Source organism: Nannobrachium achirus, assembly GCF_963921795.1.
Source record: "Nannobrachium achirus genome assembly, chromosome: 15".
NCBI classification, from domain to species: Eukaryota; Metazoa; Chordata; class Actinopteri; order Myctophiformes; family Myctophidae; genus Nannobrachium; species Nannobrachium achirus.
Genome location: NC_137822.1, coordinates 48,396,665 through 48,413,792, shown reverse-complemented (window position 1 = coordinate 48,413,792; position 17,128 = coordinate 48,396,665). Strand labels below are relative to the sequence as shown.

The window sequence follows — 17,128 nt, the reverse complement described above, 5'->3', positions numbered from 1 at the left end:
TGGGTAATAGGTGATGTAATACAGGCTACACACACACATTGCTATGGCAAAACGCTGAGGAAAAAGACTAGGATATAGGTCTAGGATGTAATTGGTGATGTAATATGGCTACACACACACACACATATTGCTATGGCAAAACGCTGAGGAAAACACATTGCTATGGCAAAACGCACAGCCACTCTATGGAGCGGTTTACCACCGCTCAAAAATCAAGGCAAATAAGTTTAGGGATAAGGGGTAAAAGCATAGACTGTAAAACAAAATATGGACAGTGCGAAGCCATTGGTTTCTATGCGGCGAAAATGACACTTTTTTTTACCCCTGTATGGGTGTCGCCATCATTGTTTGAAAGGTACCCCAGGAATCATAAGGAATGCTATTGGCTGCCAACGGTCACGTGGAACTGCAGGGATACATGGGAGAATGTGGTGTTGAGCCTCCCGAAAATTAACCTGACTTGCGCCAGATGATAGCAGCAGTGCGTATGCCTGGCTGCATACCGCTCTGCTTACTATCCATCTGGGATTGCTCCGGCAGACTTGATGTAAGGGGCTTTACGAGCCCCCGGCCCGGGGCTTTACGAGTGTTATCAACTCTCACCGAGAGAGCTCAGATGGTAAAGTAGGGCGGTAGCGCACTAATGCCACCATCTGACGCAAGTCAGGTTACCCGAAAATACAGCACACGAAGAAGAACACAGCCGGCTGGTATCAGTTTAGTTGGCCACGCCCTCCGCAACTTTATCATCAATTTTAACATAAATGGGACCATATTTGCACAAAACGCATCACGGTGATTGAAAGGCAGTTTTTCACTAGCGACAGGAACCATAAAGTATTTATGACGATGTTTATTAAGGTTAGAAAATCAAAGAGGACAATTTATGGGGTCCAGTGGAGAAAAGATCTTTTTGGTACCTCTTTTTGGTAACAGCGCAACTAGCGGCCAATCATGGGATCTTTCTGTTCCGGGAAAGCTTCATGAATAATCCAGCCAACGCAACACCCCTGGGTAAAAGGCATTGACAAAAATATAGCTCTATCAATATTAACATTAACATTACTAGCATTTCCCCCTCAGAGGGTTGACCAATTATTTGGTTTGTAGTCTCAACGTGAAAACTGGGACCAAAATAAAGACATTAAATCAATCAATAATCCAGGAATACATCAAATAGCACCAGGCACGCACACACATAGACATCAAAGGGGGCTTGAGCCCCTGCCCTTTTATCCTTCTATAAAAAGTAGGGTTGGGTATCGTCGGCGATACTTTTAATGGTATCGATTCACTGACACGATACTATCGAGTATCGGTTCATGTAAAAACGAACGATACCTTGTTTCGATACTTTTGAATGCAGCCCTTGCCGGTCACATCTGTAACAGTTGGGCTACTGAAAGTTTAATGACTGCTTTAGTAGGCTACACTTGTTACTGTGAAAATAGCCGAGAATAATGTTTATTATTATGATAATGATCCAACGTCTATAAAATAGCCCATAGAAAAAGGCAAATAATAATTATAATAATAATAAATAAAAAGTATCGAAAATGGTATCGAAAAAGGTATCGTATCGATTCCCAGGTATCGAAAAAGGTATCGTATCGATTAAAAGGTGAACGATACCCATCCAGTGTTTCCCCTATAAGCAGCGGCGGCCCGCCGCTCCTTCATATCCAACCGCCACTGTATGATTTTCTCTCTCTCTTTTCTTTTTTTTTTTTTTTTTTACGTTTTCTTTTTTTTTTTTTTTTCTCACAACAATGTGCCGCTCACGTGAAGCATACCGTTCTAACTTCTCTCGGTTACGTACGGCTGGAAGGAGATGTATATAGCACTCCTTTCTCCCCCTCCCCTCTCTCATTCAGTATCAGTCAGTCAGTCAGTCATTCCAGGCTGAGACTGCAGCAACGTTGCGTTCAGCACATCTGATTCTGAGCTGACTGCGTCGTTGACTCGTTGCCCTTCGTTAGTATAATTTGCTACTGGTGTGTACAATCAGAAGAAGGGGGCAATGCAGTGCCTCGGCGACCGGTTTGAAAGTAGTTTAGCGCTGTTTGGCAATAGTACTTGTTGTTGCATGCTAATGAGAGCTAAGTGCTAAAACAACGGTTGTCATTCACTCACTGGTTAGATGTGGAATATCATCAGCCAACAACGTTTCAAGTGGAAGAGGAAACGTTTTTGATCAATCAGAAATAAACTTTGCTGTTGTGCTTTCACACATGCACACACACACAGTGGGTAGCAGTGGTGTACAGTAACTAGTAGGGGAGAGCGGGGTAAACTGAGACACTTTTTACATTTTCTCCCCTAGAGGCGAACTAAAAGATATATCAGTAAAAATATACACATTTCCCAGTAATTTGGGATGTTTCCTAACAATGGAAGTTATCAGAACATATTCAAGACAAAAGGCAGAGAAAATATGATTGTTTTAAAAAAAGTGGTCTTGTGTCTCAGTTTACCCCAGGACCGGGGTAAACTGAGACAGACCAGAGAAATCAACGGGGTAAAGTGATCCACTCACTTTTTTCACTTTAAAACTACCATAAAAACACAAAAACCCGGTTAACCGGGTTAAATATGCGCAATACAAAAATGTACATAGCAGACATTCTTTTAATAGGCTTTGTCCTGTCATTTCCACCCATGTGTCAAATAATGTGACACATGGGCAGAAGGAAAAAACTAAAAACCCTATAAAAAATGTATAGAAGGGTTTACCAAACTTTCCTCAGTTGATCCTTATGTAATTCTTCCTGTAGAATCTATTTCTGCAAAGTATATTGTTGTATTGTGCATAACTAATGAAATAATTCGCATATTTAGTCAAATATGCTAATTATCTCATTAATTATGCACAATACAAAGAAATATATATCAAAAATGGATTCTACAGGGGAAAATACATAAGAAACAATTGAGACTAGTTTGGTACACCCTTTAATTAGGTTTTTACAGCTTTCTCCCTGTCTTTCATGTTAAGGATAGTCTCACTTTACCCCGAAGCAATTGTCTCACTTTACCCCACAGCCACATTTTGGGAAAAGGGATATTTTTATCAATTCAGGGTAATCTTCAGCTAGCATCTATCACATGGATTTATAAGTTGGTAGTTCATCAACATGTATGATATAAAATGTTCTCCCTGCATCAATTTGCTTTGACACAACAGCTGATTATGTTGACAGCAAGAAAATTTACTTTTACATGCAAAAAACACATTTTTGTGAAAAAAGCATGTTTTCTACAGCACTATCAGGTCTCTCTTTTCATGACAAGTGGGAAATTCAAGGGGCTTGAAAATATAATGGTCACATGGCCACAAATGTGTTCCATTGCCAAGATAAATGGAGCGTCTCAGTTTACCCGGTGTCTCAGTTTACCCCGCTCTCCCCTACATTTACTTTACAAGTACTCAAGTACAGTTTTCAGGTACTTTACTTTTACTTCATAGGAACTCATCAATACTTCTACTCCACTACATTTATGACATGATGGCTAATTGAAAATAGCTGATCTACAAGCTCACAAAGCGACGCGTTGTGAGCTTGTAGATCTGCTATTTTCAAAGGATTTTTTAAATACAAAACTGTTATTACTTAAGTATATTTTGACACAAATACTTTTGTAATTTTACTCAATTACATTTTTAATTCTAGACTTCTACTTGTAATACAATATGTCTTACATTACCATGTTGATACTGTACTTTTGACACCACTGGTGTCAAAAAGTACAGTAAAAAGTAGGGTTAGGGTTAGGGTAACCCTAACCCTCAAAGTGGGGTTGGGGACCCCGAGGGGTCCTTGGGGGAGTTCCAGGGGGTCCCCAGGCCCCAGCTAAATGATAGATATAGATAGTTATTTATCAACCAAATAGACCCTTATGGGTCTGTAGCTCAGAAACAAATGGACCCCCCCCCCCCCCCCCCCCGCGCGCGCGCGCTCTCCGCAATTCTCCCCCACTCCTTCAGCTTCTGGCTAGGGGAAACACTGCCATCCCTAATAAAAAGTGCCCACTCTCCAGACCATGAATGCAGTTTTTACTATGGTGAAAGAAATGCAAATGCCCCCTCTTTCCATGCCATACCTGAAGGCAGCATTCAAGAGAATTGCCTTGTCCAAACTCTCCTGAACTTGAATGTAGCATCTTATGTTGAAACAATTGCCCTCTCTGTGTAGAAATCCATGCTGTTAAGCCACATCTCCAGGATTGACTTGATTATGCATAGTTCAGTGTGATATCATACACTGAAAATAGCAGGCCTCCAAGCTCACAACGCGTTGCACTGCGACGCGTTGTGAGCTTGGAGGTCAGCTATTTTCGCTTGGAGGTCGGCTATTTTCGATATTTTCACCAAAAAGGCCCTTTTTGAAATGTCAGCCCCTGCCTCTCTAACATTATCTGCAGGTCCCTGAATAGGACCATAATGCATTTTACTTATAATCCCCATACAGGCCTAGAATTTCACCATTTTAGGAGTGTTTGGTGTTGTCCATTGTTTGAGGGCACACAGTCCAAATGCCAGGGCAGGAAGGCCATCAAATAAAAGATTTTAGTCCATTAAAAGAACGTGTTGAATTTAAGGGTTAGGGATGATGACCTAATCTGCAGTGAAATAGATAAATGATGGTATTTACAATCTGATCCATGCTCAGCCCTGCACCAATCAAAGTCACTGGATTGGTTTAAAGATGGGGACTCGGGGGAGTTAAGATTTCAGAATCTCAACAAAAGATACTGGTGTCTACATGACAAGAAAGAACGCTGCTTTCTTGTGTTTCGGGCCCTCCATTTGGGTACAAATGGAACCAAACAGACCTTAACTTAGGGTCCATTTGGTTCAATTAGTAGCCTACAACCTATGAGTTACATACCCATAAGGGTCCATTTGGTTCCAAATCATTTAGCTGGGGACCCCCTGGAGCTCCCTCAAGGACCCCTGCTCTAATATATTATCATCATTATCAATCTCTCAAGCAAACAGGGTCTTACCTTTGCTGTTGGCAAGTTGTAGAGACGTTCTGACAGGGAGAAGAGTTGTGTGTAACATCCATTATCTTGAGCATTCTAATAAAACCCAAACGTTGTGTTTTCTCCACTAGCAGTCACCTTGTCTTTGTTTACCCTTGCTGTCACAGCAGGCAGCATTTCCTGTGAGGCTGTGACACGTGATACCGTGTGACCCATAGAAAAATGCTACCTTAGGGGGTGCCAGGGCAGGAATTTCAGGGAGGCCATGAAGGCCATGGCCGTCGTTGCCCCTCAGTTTGGTCTTGTGCCCCTCCAAAAAATGGCATGACCTGAGGCCACAGTGGCCTTAATGCCCCTCAAACCAATGGCATGACCTGAGGCCACAATGGCCTTAATGCCCCTCAAACCAATGGCATGACCTGAGGCCACAGTGGCCTTAATGCCCCTCAAACCAATGGCATGACCTGAGGCCACAGTGGCCTTAATGCCCCAGCTGACTGGACCACTTTCTCCTCTGTCTCTTTCTGGTCAATATGTTGACAGTAGACACCGGTGTCTCTTTCTTATCATGTAGACACCAGTGTCTTGTTGAGTCCCCATTTTTAAACCAATCCAGTATCTTTGATTTGTGCAGGGCTGAGCATCAGATTGTATAAATACCCATTTATTAATTTCACAGCAGATATTCTACAAATTAAATGTAACCCTTGAATTCAACAATTATTACCTTTACATCTTGTTTTATTTGATGGCCTTCCTGCCCTGGCATTTGACTTTTGTGCCCTCACAAATGGACAACCACAAAGGTCAAGTGGCCACACCCCTAAAATGATGAAATTCCAGGCCTGGACACGCACCAAGGCCCGCCCCCACTTGATTATGATTGGAGGAAGCCCCCCCCCCCCCCCCGCCTGTCACCTACATGAAAACTGAAACTTAAATGTAATCACTTACTCTAACTTTAAGATTAGAGCATTTGAAGAGGTCAATAATGTTCAGAAGTGTCTTCCATAAAATCATCAGTTACATTATATTAATCAATCTCCCCCCTCTCTCTCTCTCTCTCTCTCTCTCTCTCTCTCTCTCTCTCTCTCTATGTCTCTCTCTCTCCCAGGTCCATGAGTTTGATGAGTGTCGGTTGGACATCACGGTGAATGACAGTGTTTGGTACCTCAGAGCCGTGGACCCCCAGCACAGAACCACATGGATCCAGTCTATAGAACTACATAGGGTAATTATTATTACCTTTAATTAGAACCACATGGATACAGTCTATAGAGCTACACAGGGTAATTATTACCTTTAATTAGAACTACATGGATACAGTCTATAGAACTACATAGGGTAATTATTATTACCTTTAATTAGAACTACATGGATACAGTCTATAGCTTTGTTTTTAGCCAATGAGGAGCAGCGTTCTTGGTGACATCACCACCAACAAGTGTGACCTGATATAAATAAACTACAACACCCACATGACATCTTTTGTAGTTTGTTCTCCCAAATCTGTATAGTACAGATGAGGGCATTAACGACTTGTGATTTTTGCAAGTCGACTCGACTCAGTAAAAAGTTGAGTTGAAGTCGACTTTATCGTTTGATGACGTAATCCGAGTATGTCCTGTTTATTTTCGCGAAAATCTTTTCTTTCAGTCAGGACCGTTTTTTATCATTTCTAAGCCACAGTGTTTGTGTTACGGCATGTAGAAGAGGCTGCCGTTTTGAGAAAAAAATTAAAAAAGGAAGAGAATCCGGAGAGAATCCGGAGAAAACAGCACGTCCGGGTGACGTAATTGCGCGCTGCATGTTGGGAAATGGAGTTTGTTTCATCACCGTGGTAGCCAAGTGCAGTAGCTACAGTACAGTATAGTTTACTGTACAACGCGTCGAACGCGTCGTGGGCACGTGAACATCAAAGAGATTGGCACGTGGGCACCACGTGGGCGTTTAACCCTTGGATGCATGACCAACCAATACCTACACTCTTCCATGAGTGGGGTCAAAAATGACCCCAATTAAAATCAATGTGTTTTTGCAATAAACGACTTGCTCTCACACGTAACTCTGCCATACTTTTGCCTAGCAAAGTGATTTCAACTTTAAAACGCTCACACGACTTGGGCCTTTTTTCCACCAATAGGGACGAGCTGTAATTGTTGAAGCCCCGCCCCCTCTGTCTACTAAACGCGTGCAGCAGCTGTCACACTTCGCTATCACACTTTTCTCTCACACGTAACTCTGGCATACTTTTGCGTAGCAACGTGATTTCAACTTTAAAACGCTCACACGACTTGGCACTTTTTCCGGCCAATAGGGACGAACTGTAATTGTTGAAGCCCCGCCCCCCTGTATTCCTATTGGCTGGGCTTTAAACAGCCATAACTCCAGTTCGCAGCATGGTACCGTCTTGAAACTTGGTGTCTGGACTTAGACCACCATAGGGATGAGCTGCAATTGTTGAAGCCCCGCCCCCTCTTTCCTCCTATTGGCTGGGCTTTAAACATCCATAACTCCATTTTGCAGCATGGTACCGTCTCAAAACGTGGTGTCTGGATTTAGACAGCCAATAGATGGGTTTCTTGTTTACAAACATTGAGACTAAATGCAGAGGTGACTGTATCATGTAATCAATTCCGTCCAATCCCCAAACCTGTTGTTTTGGGGAGCGCTGGTTTCATTGGCTAATTTTGGTACCAACCTGCGCACGCATCTAGTTCTTATCAGTGTAACGTGGACCAGAAACCCGTCCATATGGACGAGCTGTAATTGTTGAAGCCCCGCCCCCTCTTACAAGTCTGTTGTTTCCACCCGCCCTGACGGTCGCTTCTCGCCCTTAGGGTGTCTTACTGGTAATAGTAGTGGTAATATAGTAGTAATAGTAGTAGTAATAGTAGTAGTAGCAGTAGTAATATTAGCAATAATAGTTGCGACCATAGGTCGCAAGTTTAGTATGTGAATGGTCACAGCTTGTAGGTATGTATGTATGTATGTATCTCTGTCACGCCTGACACTGTGGTTCTATGGGTTTGTCGCTCTGACATCATGCTCTGATGTCACTGTGATGTCAGGGGAACCACTCTAACAGAATGTGTTTGCCGCTCTGGCTTCACTGTGATGTCACACTAATCGTTTTTATGCCCATACATGGAGATCCCTGTCTGTAGAACCAGCTACACAGATATGGGATGTCTTGGCCTTCTGTCTTGGCCATATATGGATTCTGTTAGTGTGGTATGTGGCCGATGTGGTCTCCATATATGGGTATTCCCATATGAAGTCCTGTTAGATATGGGCTTAATGTTGACATCAGGGAACTCCATGTATGGGCATAAAAGGGATTCTGTTAGTGTGACATCATAGTGAAGCCAGAGGGTGAAGCCAAAGCGGTGTCAGGCGTGACAGAGATACATACATACATACGGACAAGCTGTGACGTTCAAATACAGTACTAAACTTGCGATCTACGGTCGCAACTATTATTACTACTATTACACTATTATTACTTTTATTACTACTACTATTACCAGTAAGACGCCCTAAGGGCGAGAAGCGACCGTCAGGGCGGGTGGACACAACAGACTTGTAAGAGGGGGCGGGGCTTCAACAATTACAGATTGTCCATATTGGCCGTCTAAGTCCAGACACCAAGTTCCGAGACTCTACAATGCTGCAAACTGGAGTTATGGATGTTTAAAGCCCAGCCAATAGGAGGGAAGAAGGGGCGTGGCTTCAACAATTACAGCTCGTCCCTATTGGCCGGAAAAAGTGCCAAGTCGTGTGAGCGTTTTAAAGTTGAAATCACGTTGCTAGGCAAAAGTATGGCAGAGTTATGTGTGAGAGCAAAGTAGTTTATTGCAAAAATGCATTGATTTTAATTGGGGTCATTTTTGACCCCACTCATGGAAGAGTGGGGTAGTGATACAAAAACTGCAATTTCTTAAAATTAATGAAAGGAATGATAAAAATGCAAATGGTCTCATGTCACAAACATGTTTTATGAGGAATACCTGGAATATGAAAATATTTAAACTTTTAATTTTAAAGATATTGAAGAATAACAACGCCTGGGGTCGTTTTTGACCCCACTCATGCATCCTAGGGTTAATGTGTTAATGTGAAACATTGTTTTCTCACTCAACTGTAAACAAACCAACATAAAGTTTAAGGGCGTCTTGCACCAACACGGTTTAAGCCTTAAACTGGTTTAAATCAAGGTTTATCTTTTAATCAGCTTGCACCAAACCTTAAACCTAGTTTTCATTAATCAGGTTTAGTTTTAAACCATCCTTTTAATCTTGGTTTGAATTTTCATTGTAAACTTAGATTACTGTTAATCCTGTTGCACCACTACTTTAAACTTTGATTTAGACATCAGTAAGGGATTAATTTTAAACCTGCTGTAGAGGTGGTTTAAATGCAAACATGCCATTGACATGAATGGGGGTCCCCCTCCTGCAGGCTTGCAACTGTAAGCTGCGGACAGCGTTTCACAGCTGAAAACAAACATCTCATCATATTGTTGTCTTCACTAGGCCTACATCCTTGTAGTACTGTAGCCTATTTTGAATTAGCGAACAATTAGCGGGACATAATACAGACATTTCCCACTTCCCAAGCAACATGGAGACGTTTTAATTTTCGAAATCGCTTCATAATTGACTCAAATGTGATTGTGAATATGATCAAAACTGTGGTCTTTTCTTGCTTCCTAGATAGCCGCGCATCGCCGCACCGTACCGCACCGCGGTGCGCGCACTGTGTAGCGTCCGAGCGTCACCGTCGTATGACGGAGCGTTATATTTTTTGTTTTGTTTTGGCTGCAGGCGCTCTTCTTAACATAGGCCTGCCCACATTCTCCTAGAAGTGAATAAAAGAGTAACGCTAATGATATTAGGCTCAAGAGAATAGCATATTCCAGTTTGTTTAAAACTGAAATCCAAGATGGAGGACATTTAATCCATGAATTAATCACAGTTTATGGTTTTAATCACAGGTTAAGGGTTTAATCACAGATTTGTTAAGCAATGCTTAAATTTAAGTGGTGCAACGCACCTCGATTTAAAATAAAACCTAGATCAACAAACCCTTGATTAACCCTAAACTAAGATTTATTTAATCCCTCTCTTGGTGCAAGCCGCCCTAAGTGTATAGAGGGTATCTGCACATTTCTAAAGTGACAATTTAGCGACTTTTTAATACCTCTAAAATGGCAAATTCAACATTGTCCAAATTGTCAAATATATATAGAGGCAGAAATTGTGAAAATAGCAGATCGTAAATCTGCTATTTTCACAATAGATTTTTTTCAACTTCGACTTTTGACTTTCTTTGGTGGGAGTCGACTTGTGTAATGAGGTCGACTGAGTCGACTTGTCGACTTTTTTGTTAATCCCAGGCCAGTACGTTCTCCCAAATCTTTATATACTAAGGTTATTGTCCTTAATGTCAATGTGTGTTTTCAGATATTTAACCACCGTCAATACTTAATAAATGTGACCTTTCACTGTACTTAGTCTGCTCTTTTCCCCCTCCAAAGCTCTTTGCCAAAAATAGCCGATCTACAAGCTTGTAGATCTGCTATTTTTGGATAAAGTTCTCAGAATATGAAAGCTTAGGGTTCAAATGGTTTATATAAAATGGGGATTTCTATCACACAACGATTTGGAGGACCCCCTGTTGTAACTCTGAGGACCCCTTAGGGGTCCTGGACCCCCTGTTGAAGACCCCAGATCTACAGTATAATATGTTAATTATATGTTAATCATGTATGTTAATGTTTCCATCAGAGCATCCGGGAGGGGAGGAGAGAAAGGGGAGGAGTCCAGGTGTCGGTTCTGGCCCCGCCTCCACTGGTGAGTTCTGTTTTCAGCCTATCAGCCATCAGTTCAGAAAAAAGCTAGGGTATGGCAAAGATGGGAGTCCTCATGGAAAAGAGGCATTACCTTTTGTATAACACGGTTCTATTGTGAAAATAGCAGATCTACATGCTCACAACGCCTCACGCAACAAGTTTTGACAGTTTTTTACACAGGTTTCTATGGTTTCTTGGGCTGGATATGGCAGCCTGGAACGGTTGTTCAACGGTTGCTAAACTTGGCATGTTAGTAAACGTGCCACAATTAACAACAATGCATTGCACCTGTGCAGCTGACCTGCGCAACCTGGGAATATACCATTCTGTCAAGACGGGGAGAATACAAGTGTGGAGAATAGAATTATAATAGGATACCTTGTTAAAGTGACCATTTTGTAAAATTTTGCATTTGTAGTTATTTTACGGTAATTTAACAACATAATAACCAGCACAGATAGACAAAGAGACATTCATGGATTTATATTTAAAAGTAACTTTTATTTTTCCCCCTGGACCCAGGGTATGGCAGCTGCATACCCCTGCCATACCCAATTGACGACCCTGAATTCACGTTACGCAACTTCCTGGTGCTGACGTCACGGTTGAAGGGGAAAAACGACTAATATCCCCATAGAGTTAACACAGAAATCGCAAATTTAATGCAATTTCCGGGATAGTAATGTATAAAATACGGCTAGCAAGATCAAGACTACAAGATAGTAAAAGGCACAAAGCGTTATAATTTGCTTTACCGTTCGAAATAATGATTTGTTGGCTTTAATTTCTATGTTATTTTACCCTCCAAAGCTGACGTCAGCACCAGGAAGTTGCTGAGAAATTCGCTGAGTGCGCGTGCGTGGGATTTAGGACAGCGTTTCTCAAATAGGGGAACGTGTATACCCCTAGGGGTATGCGGGGGTACTGCAGATGGTACATGAGGAAAAACTAGTCAATGGGAATATGTATTTTAACTGTTATGGTTAATGATACAACATGGACAGTTTGACAAACTGGTTCTCAACAAAGATTGGGAATCACTGTGTTAGGAGCAGGGCAGGAATTTGCATGGAGGCTATGAAGGCCATATGGCCGTCGTTGCCCCTCATTTTGGCCTTGTGCCCCTCAAAACAATGGCATGACCTGAGACCACAGTGGCCTTGTGCCCCTCAAAACAATGGCATGACCTGAGACCACAGTGGCCTTAATGCCCCAGCTGACTGGACCAAGCTCTAAAGATGGGGACTCGGGGGAGTTAAGATTTCAGAATCTCAACAAAAGACACCGGTGTCTACTGTATACATATTGACAAGACAGAGACAGAGACAGAGCAGAAAGTGGTCCACTCAGCTGGGGCATTAAGGCCACTGTGGCCTCAGGTCATGCCATTGGTTTGAGGGGCATTAAGGCCACTGTGGTCTCAGGTCATGCCATTGGTTTGAGGGGCATTAAGGCCACTGTGGCCTCAGGTCATGCCATTGGTTTGAGGGGCACAAGGCCAAACTGAGGGGCAACGATGGCCATGGCCTCCATGAAATTCCTGGCCTGGTTGCAGTAAAACTACAGAGTCTAATAACGAGTCCATATGTCACTGATCACTGTACTCTACTAAGTACCCCACGGATTGAATTTGGACCCCCTTGCAGAATGTTACAGACCCCTAATGGTTCTATCATAATCCAAGGTGAAGAGCTATCACCTCACCGCGGTGTAGTTTTCTAGCTATCACCTACAGGCTTTGTTAGACATTTTTATGTGATAGCTAGAAAACTGCACCGCAGTGAGGTGATGGCTCTTCACCTTGGACTATGATAGAGGCTTAAGGGTCCATTGGGACCCCCTAGCTGAATGTTACAGACCCCTAAGGGTCCATTTGGACGCCCTGGCAGTCAGTGGACCCCACGTGGAGAACCAATCGTAGCTCCAATTGATTGGCCAAACCCACCTTTCGGCTTTGTGCGATTGACCAAACTTTGCATGACGGTCTGTGCGTCCAAAACCAATATTACGCGCAGCTCGCGTTACATAACGTCCATAACCAATTCATAGTCCGCAGTGAGTCGCTCTATAACCTTTTGGTTCGACAGAAGATCGATCGGTTTCCGTTGTGAGAGATGATGTTTCGCTGGACGGCGCCTCTGAGAGGACCGCGGGTGTACCGCCAGGCCGCGGTCGCCGTAGGACACAAGCTGTACTGCTTCACAGGGCCCAGTCGCTTACATCTGGGGGGAGGAGCTTAATCACGGCAACCAGCTGTACGCGTTCGACGTGGACGCGCACAGATGGTCGAAGACGGAGGAGGTTTCCGGGGCGGTTCCGGAGGCGAGGTCCGGCCACTCGGCCTGCGTCCTGGGGAAGGTCATTTACGTCCACGGGGGACGCGTCGCGGGAACGTTTCAATGCAACAGCGACACGTACAAGTTGGACACCGCCGCCATGGTCTGGTCTGTGATCTACACCGGGGGAGGAGCTACACCCCACGCTTCGTCGCTTCACTCCGCCACCGTCATCGGGACGAGGATGTTTGTGTTCGGGGGCTGGGGGGACACGGGGGGCCCGGTGGTCCACAACCATGACATCCGAGTGTTCGACACGGAGACCGACCGCTGGCTGAGCAGCCCGCCGCCTACCGCACAGTTTCCTCCTGAAGAAAGCTCTTACCACACAGCCTTCGCCTACGGCCGAGAGCTGTACGTATTTTACATCGACGGGACAATCCTACAGAATAGCCTGTGGCAGTTCAACACAAAGACCTTCGCCTGGAAGAAGGTTGAACCCAAGGGGAAAGGCCCGTCTAACATCTCGCACTGTTGCACGGTGGGAGACCGCGTCATCCTCTTTGGCACGGACCTGCACGTCCTCGACTTGAGTCCTAGTCTGAAGACGTTATGCAAGCTGGCAGTCATTCAGCGCCGTCTGGAGCAGTCTGGACTCCCGCACAACGTCAGATGGGAACTGGCGACCACCATGTCAGGCGGGAACTGGCGCCAAGTGGGAACGGCGGGCATGAAGGGCAAGTCGGAACCAGCTGAGAACTGGAAGCTGGGCAGTAGCAGCAAGTGGGAGAGGGCAGCCGGTGGCAACTGGCAGAGGGTGAGCAATCGCAGCTTTGAGATCAGGTGGAAAGAGGCATGTTAACCTCGCGTTGCCCGGCTTACTCAGGAAGTCAGTCCGTCTTTTTACTGATTAGGTGCTCCGTCAACCTACATTATTTTGTCTAGATCAGGGGTGGGCAACTTTGATGATGGCGAGGGCCACTATATTTCCACCTTCACTCCAGAGGGCCACTATATTTCCACCTTCACTCCAGAGGGCCACTCCACCTTCACTCCAGAGGGCCACTATATTTCCACCTTCACTCCAGAGGGCCACTATAGTTCCACCTTCACTCCAAAGGGCCACATTGCATATTGCTACGTCCTACTTTGTCATTCTAGTATCTCATACAAAAGAAGCAAAAATAGCAGATCTATGAGCTCAAAACCTCTGTCTCTTTCCGGTCAACATGTAGACAGTAGACACCAGTGTCTCTTTCTGGTCAACATGTAGACAGTAGACACCAGTGTCTCTTTCTGGTCAACATGTAGACAGTAGACACCAGTGTCTCTTTCTGGTCAACATGTAGACAGTAGACACCAGTGTCTCTTTCTGGTCAACATGTAGACAGTAGACACCAGTGTCTCTTTCTGGTCAACATGTAAACAGTAGACACCAGTGTCTCTTTCTGGTCAACATGTAGACAGTAGACACCAGTGTCTTTCTGGTCAACATGTAGACAGTAGACACCAGTGTCTCTTTCTGGTCAACATGTAGACAGTAGACACCAGTGTCTCTTTCTGGTCAACATGTAGACAGTAGACACTAGTGTCTCTTTCTGGTCAACATGACAGTAGACACCAGTGTCTCTTTCTGGTCAACATGTAGACAGTAGCTGTAGTCAGTAGACACCAGTGTCTCTTTCTGGTCAACATGTAGACAGTAGACACCAGTGTCTCTTTCTGGTCAACATGACAGTAGACACCAGTGTCTCTTTCTGGTCAACATGTAGACAGTAGACACCAGTGTCTCTTTCTGGTCAACATGTAGACAGTAGACACCAGTGTCTCTTTCTGGTCAACATGTAGACAGTAGACACCAGTGTCTCTTTCTGGTCAACATGTAGACAGTAGACACCAGTGTCTCTTTCTGGTCAACATGTAGACAGTAGACACCAGTGTCTCTTTCTGGTCAACATGTAGACAGTAGACACCAGTGTCTCTTTCTGGTCAACATGACAGTAGACACCAGTGTCTCTTTCTGGTCAACATGTAGACAGTAGACACCAGTGTCTCTTTCTGGTCAACATGTAGACAGTAGACACCAGTGTCTCTTTCTGGTAAACATGTAGACAGTAGACACCAGTGTCTCTTTCTGATCAACATGACAGTAGACACCAGTGTCTCTTTCTGGTCAACATGTAGACAGTAGACACCAGTGTCTCTTTCTGGTCAACATGTAGACAGTAGACACCAGTGTCTCTTTCTGGTCAACATGTAGACAGTAGACACCAGTGTCTCTTTCTGGTCAACATGACAGTAGACACCAGTGTCTCTTTCTGGTCAACATGACAGTAGACACCAGTGTCTCTTTCTGGTCAACATGTAGACAGTAGACACCAGTGTCTCTTTCTGGTCAACATGTAGACAGTAGACACCAGTGTCTCTTTCTGGTCAACATGACAGTAGACACCAGTGTCTCTTTCTGGTCAACATGACAGTAGACACCAGTGTCTCTTTCTGGTCAACATGTAGACAGTAGACACCAGTGTCTCTTTCTGGTCAACATGACAGTAGACACCAGTGTCTCTTTCTGGTCAACATGACAGTAGACACCAGTGTCTCTTTCTGGTCAACATGTAGACAGTAGACACCAGTGTCTCTTTCTGGTCAACATGTAGACAGTAGACACCAGTGTCTCTTTCTGGTCAACATGTAGACAGTAGACACCAGTGTCTCTTTCTGGTCAACATGTAGACAGTAGACACCAGTGTCTCTTTCTGGTCAACATGACAGTAGACACCAGTGTCTCTTTCTGGTCAACATGTAGACAGTAGACACCAGTGTCTCTTTCTGGTCAACATGACAGTAGACACCAGTGTCTCTTTCTGGTCAACATGACAGTAGACACCAGTGTCTCTTTCTGGTCAACATGACAGTAGACACCAGTGTCTATTTCTGGTCAACATGACAGTAGACACCAGTGTCTCTTTCTGGTCAACATGTAGACAGTAGACACCAGTGTCTCTTTCTGGTCAACATGACAGTAGACACCAGTGTCTCTTTCTGGTCAACATGACAGTAGACACCAGTGTCTCTTTCTGGTCAACATGTAGACAGTAGACACCAGTGTCTCTTTCTGGTCAACATGTAGACAGTAGACACCAGTGTCTCTTTCTGGTCAACATGTAGACAGTAGACACCAGTGTCTCTTTCTGGTCAACATGTAGACAGTAGACACCAGTGTCTCTTTCTGGTCAACATGACAGTAGACACCAGTGTCTCTTTCTGGTCAACATGTAGACAGTAGACACCAGTGTCTCTTTCTGGTCAACATGTAGACAGTAGACACCAGTGTCTCTTTCTGGTCAACATGTAGACAGTAGACACCAGTGTCTCTTTCTGGTCAACATGACAGTAGACACCAGTGTCTCTTTCTGGTCAACATGTAGACAGTAGACACCAGTGTCTCTTTCTGGTCAACATGTAGACAGTAGACACCAGTGTCTCTTTCTGGTCAACATGTAGACAGTAGACACCAGTGTCTCTTTCTGGTCAACATGACAGTAGACACCAGTGTCTCTTTCTGGTCAACATGACAGTAGACACCAGTGTCTCTTTCTGGTCAACATGTAGACAGTAGACACCAGTGTCTCTTTCTGGTCAACATGTAGACAGTAGACACCAGTGTCTCTTTCTGGTCAACATGACAGTAGACACCAGTGTCTCTTTCTGGTCAACATGACAGTAGACACCAGTGTCTCTTTCTGGTCAACATGTAGACAGTAGACACCAGTGTCTCTTTCTGGTCAACATGACAGTAGACACCAGTGTCTCTTTCTGGTCAACATGACAGTAGACACCAGTGTCTCTTTCTGGTCAACATGTAGACAGTAGACACCAGTGTCTCTTTCTGGTCAACATGTAGACAGTAGACACCAGTGTCTCTTTCTGGTCAACATGTAGACAGTAGACACCAGTGTCTCTTTCTGGTCAACATGTAGACAGTAGACACCAGTGTCTCTTTCTGGTC

General features: G+C 44.1%; 1 protein-coding gene across 1 annotated transcript in view; it reads left to right on the top strand.

Annotated features, from left to right (window-relative positions):
- Positions 1–17,128, top strand: part of LOC308298856 (ceramide transfer protein-like) — a 74,804-nt gene that overhangs the window by 15,491 nt on the left and 42,185 nt on the right. The window contains exons 4-5 of the mRNA XM_080742545.1: positions 6,101–6,217; positions 10,776–10,841. Coding sequence (XP_080598671.1) covers positions 6,101–6,217; positions 10,776–10,841 — 183 coding nt within the window. The remainder of the gene's footprint in view (positions 1–6,100; positions 6,218–10,775; positions 10,842–17,128) is intronic.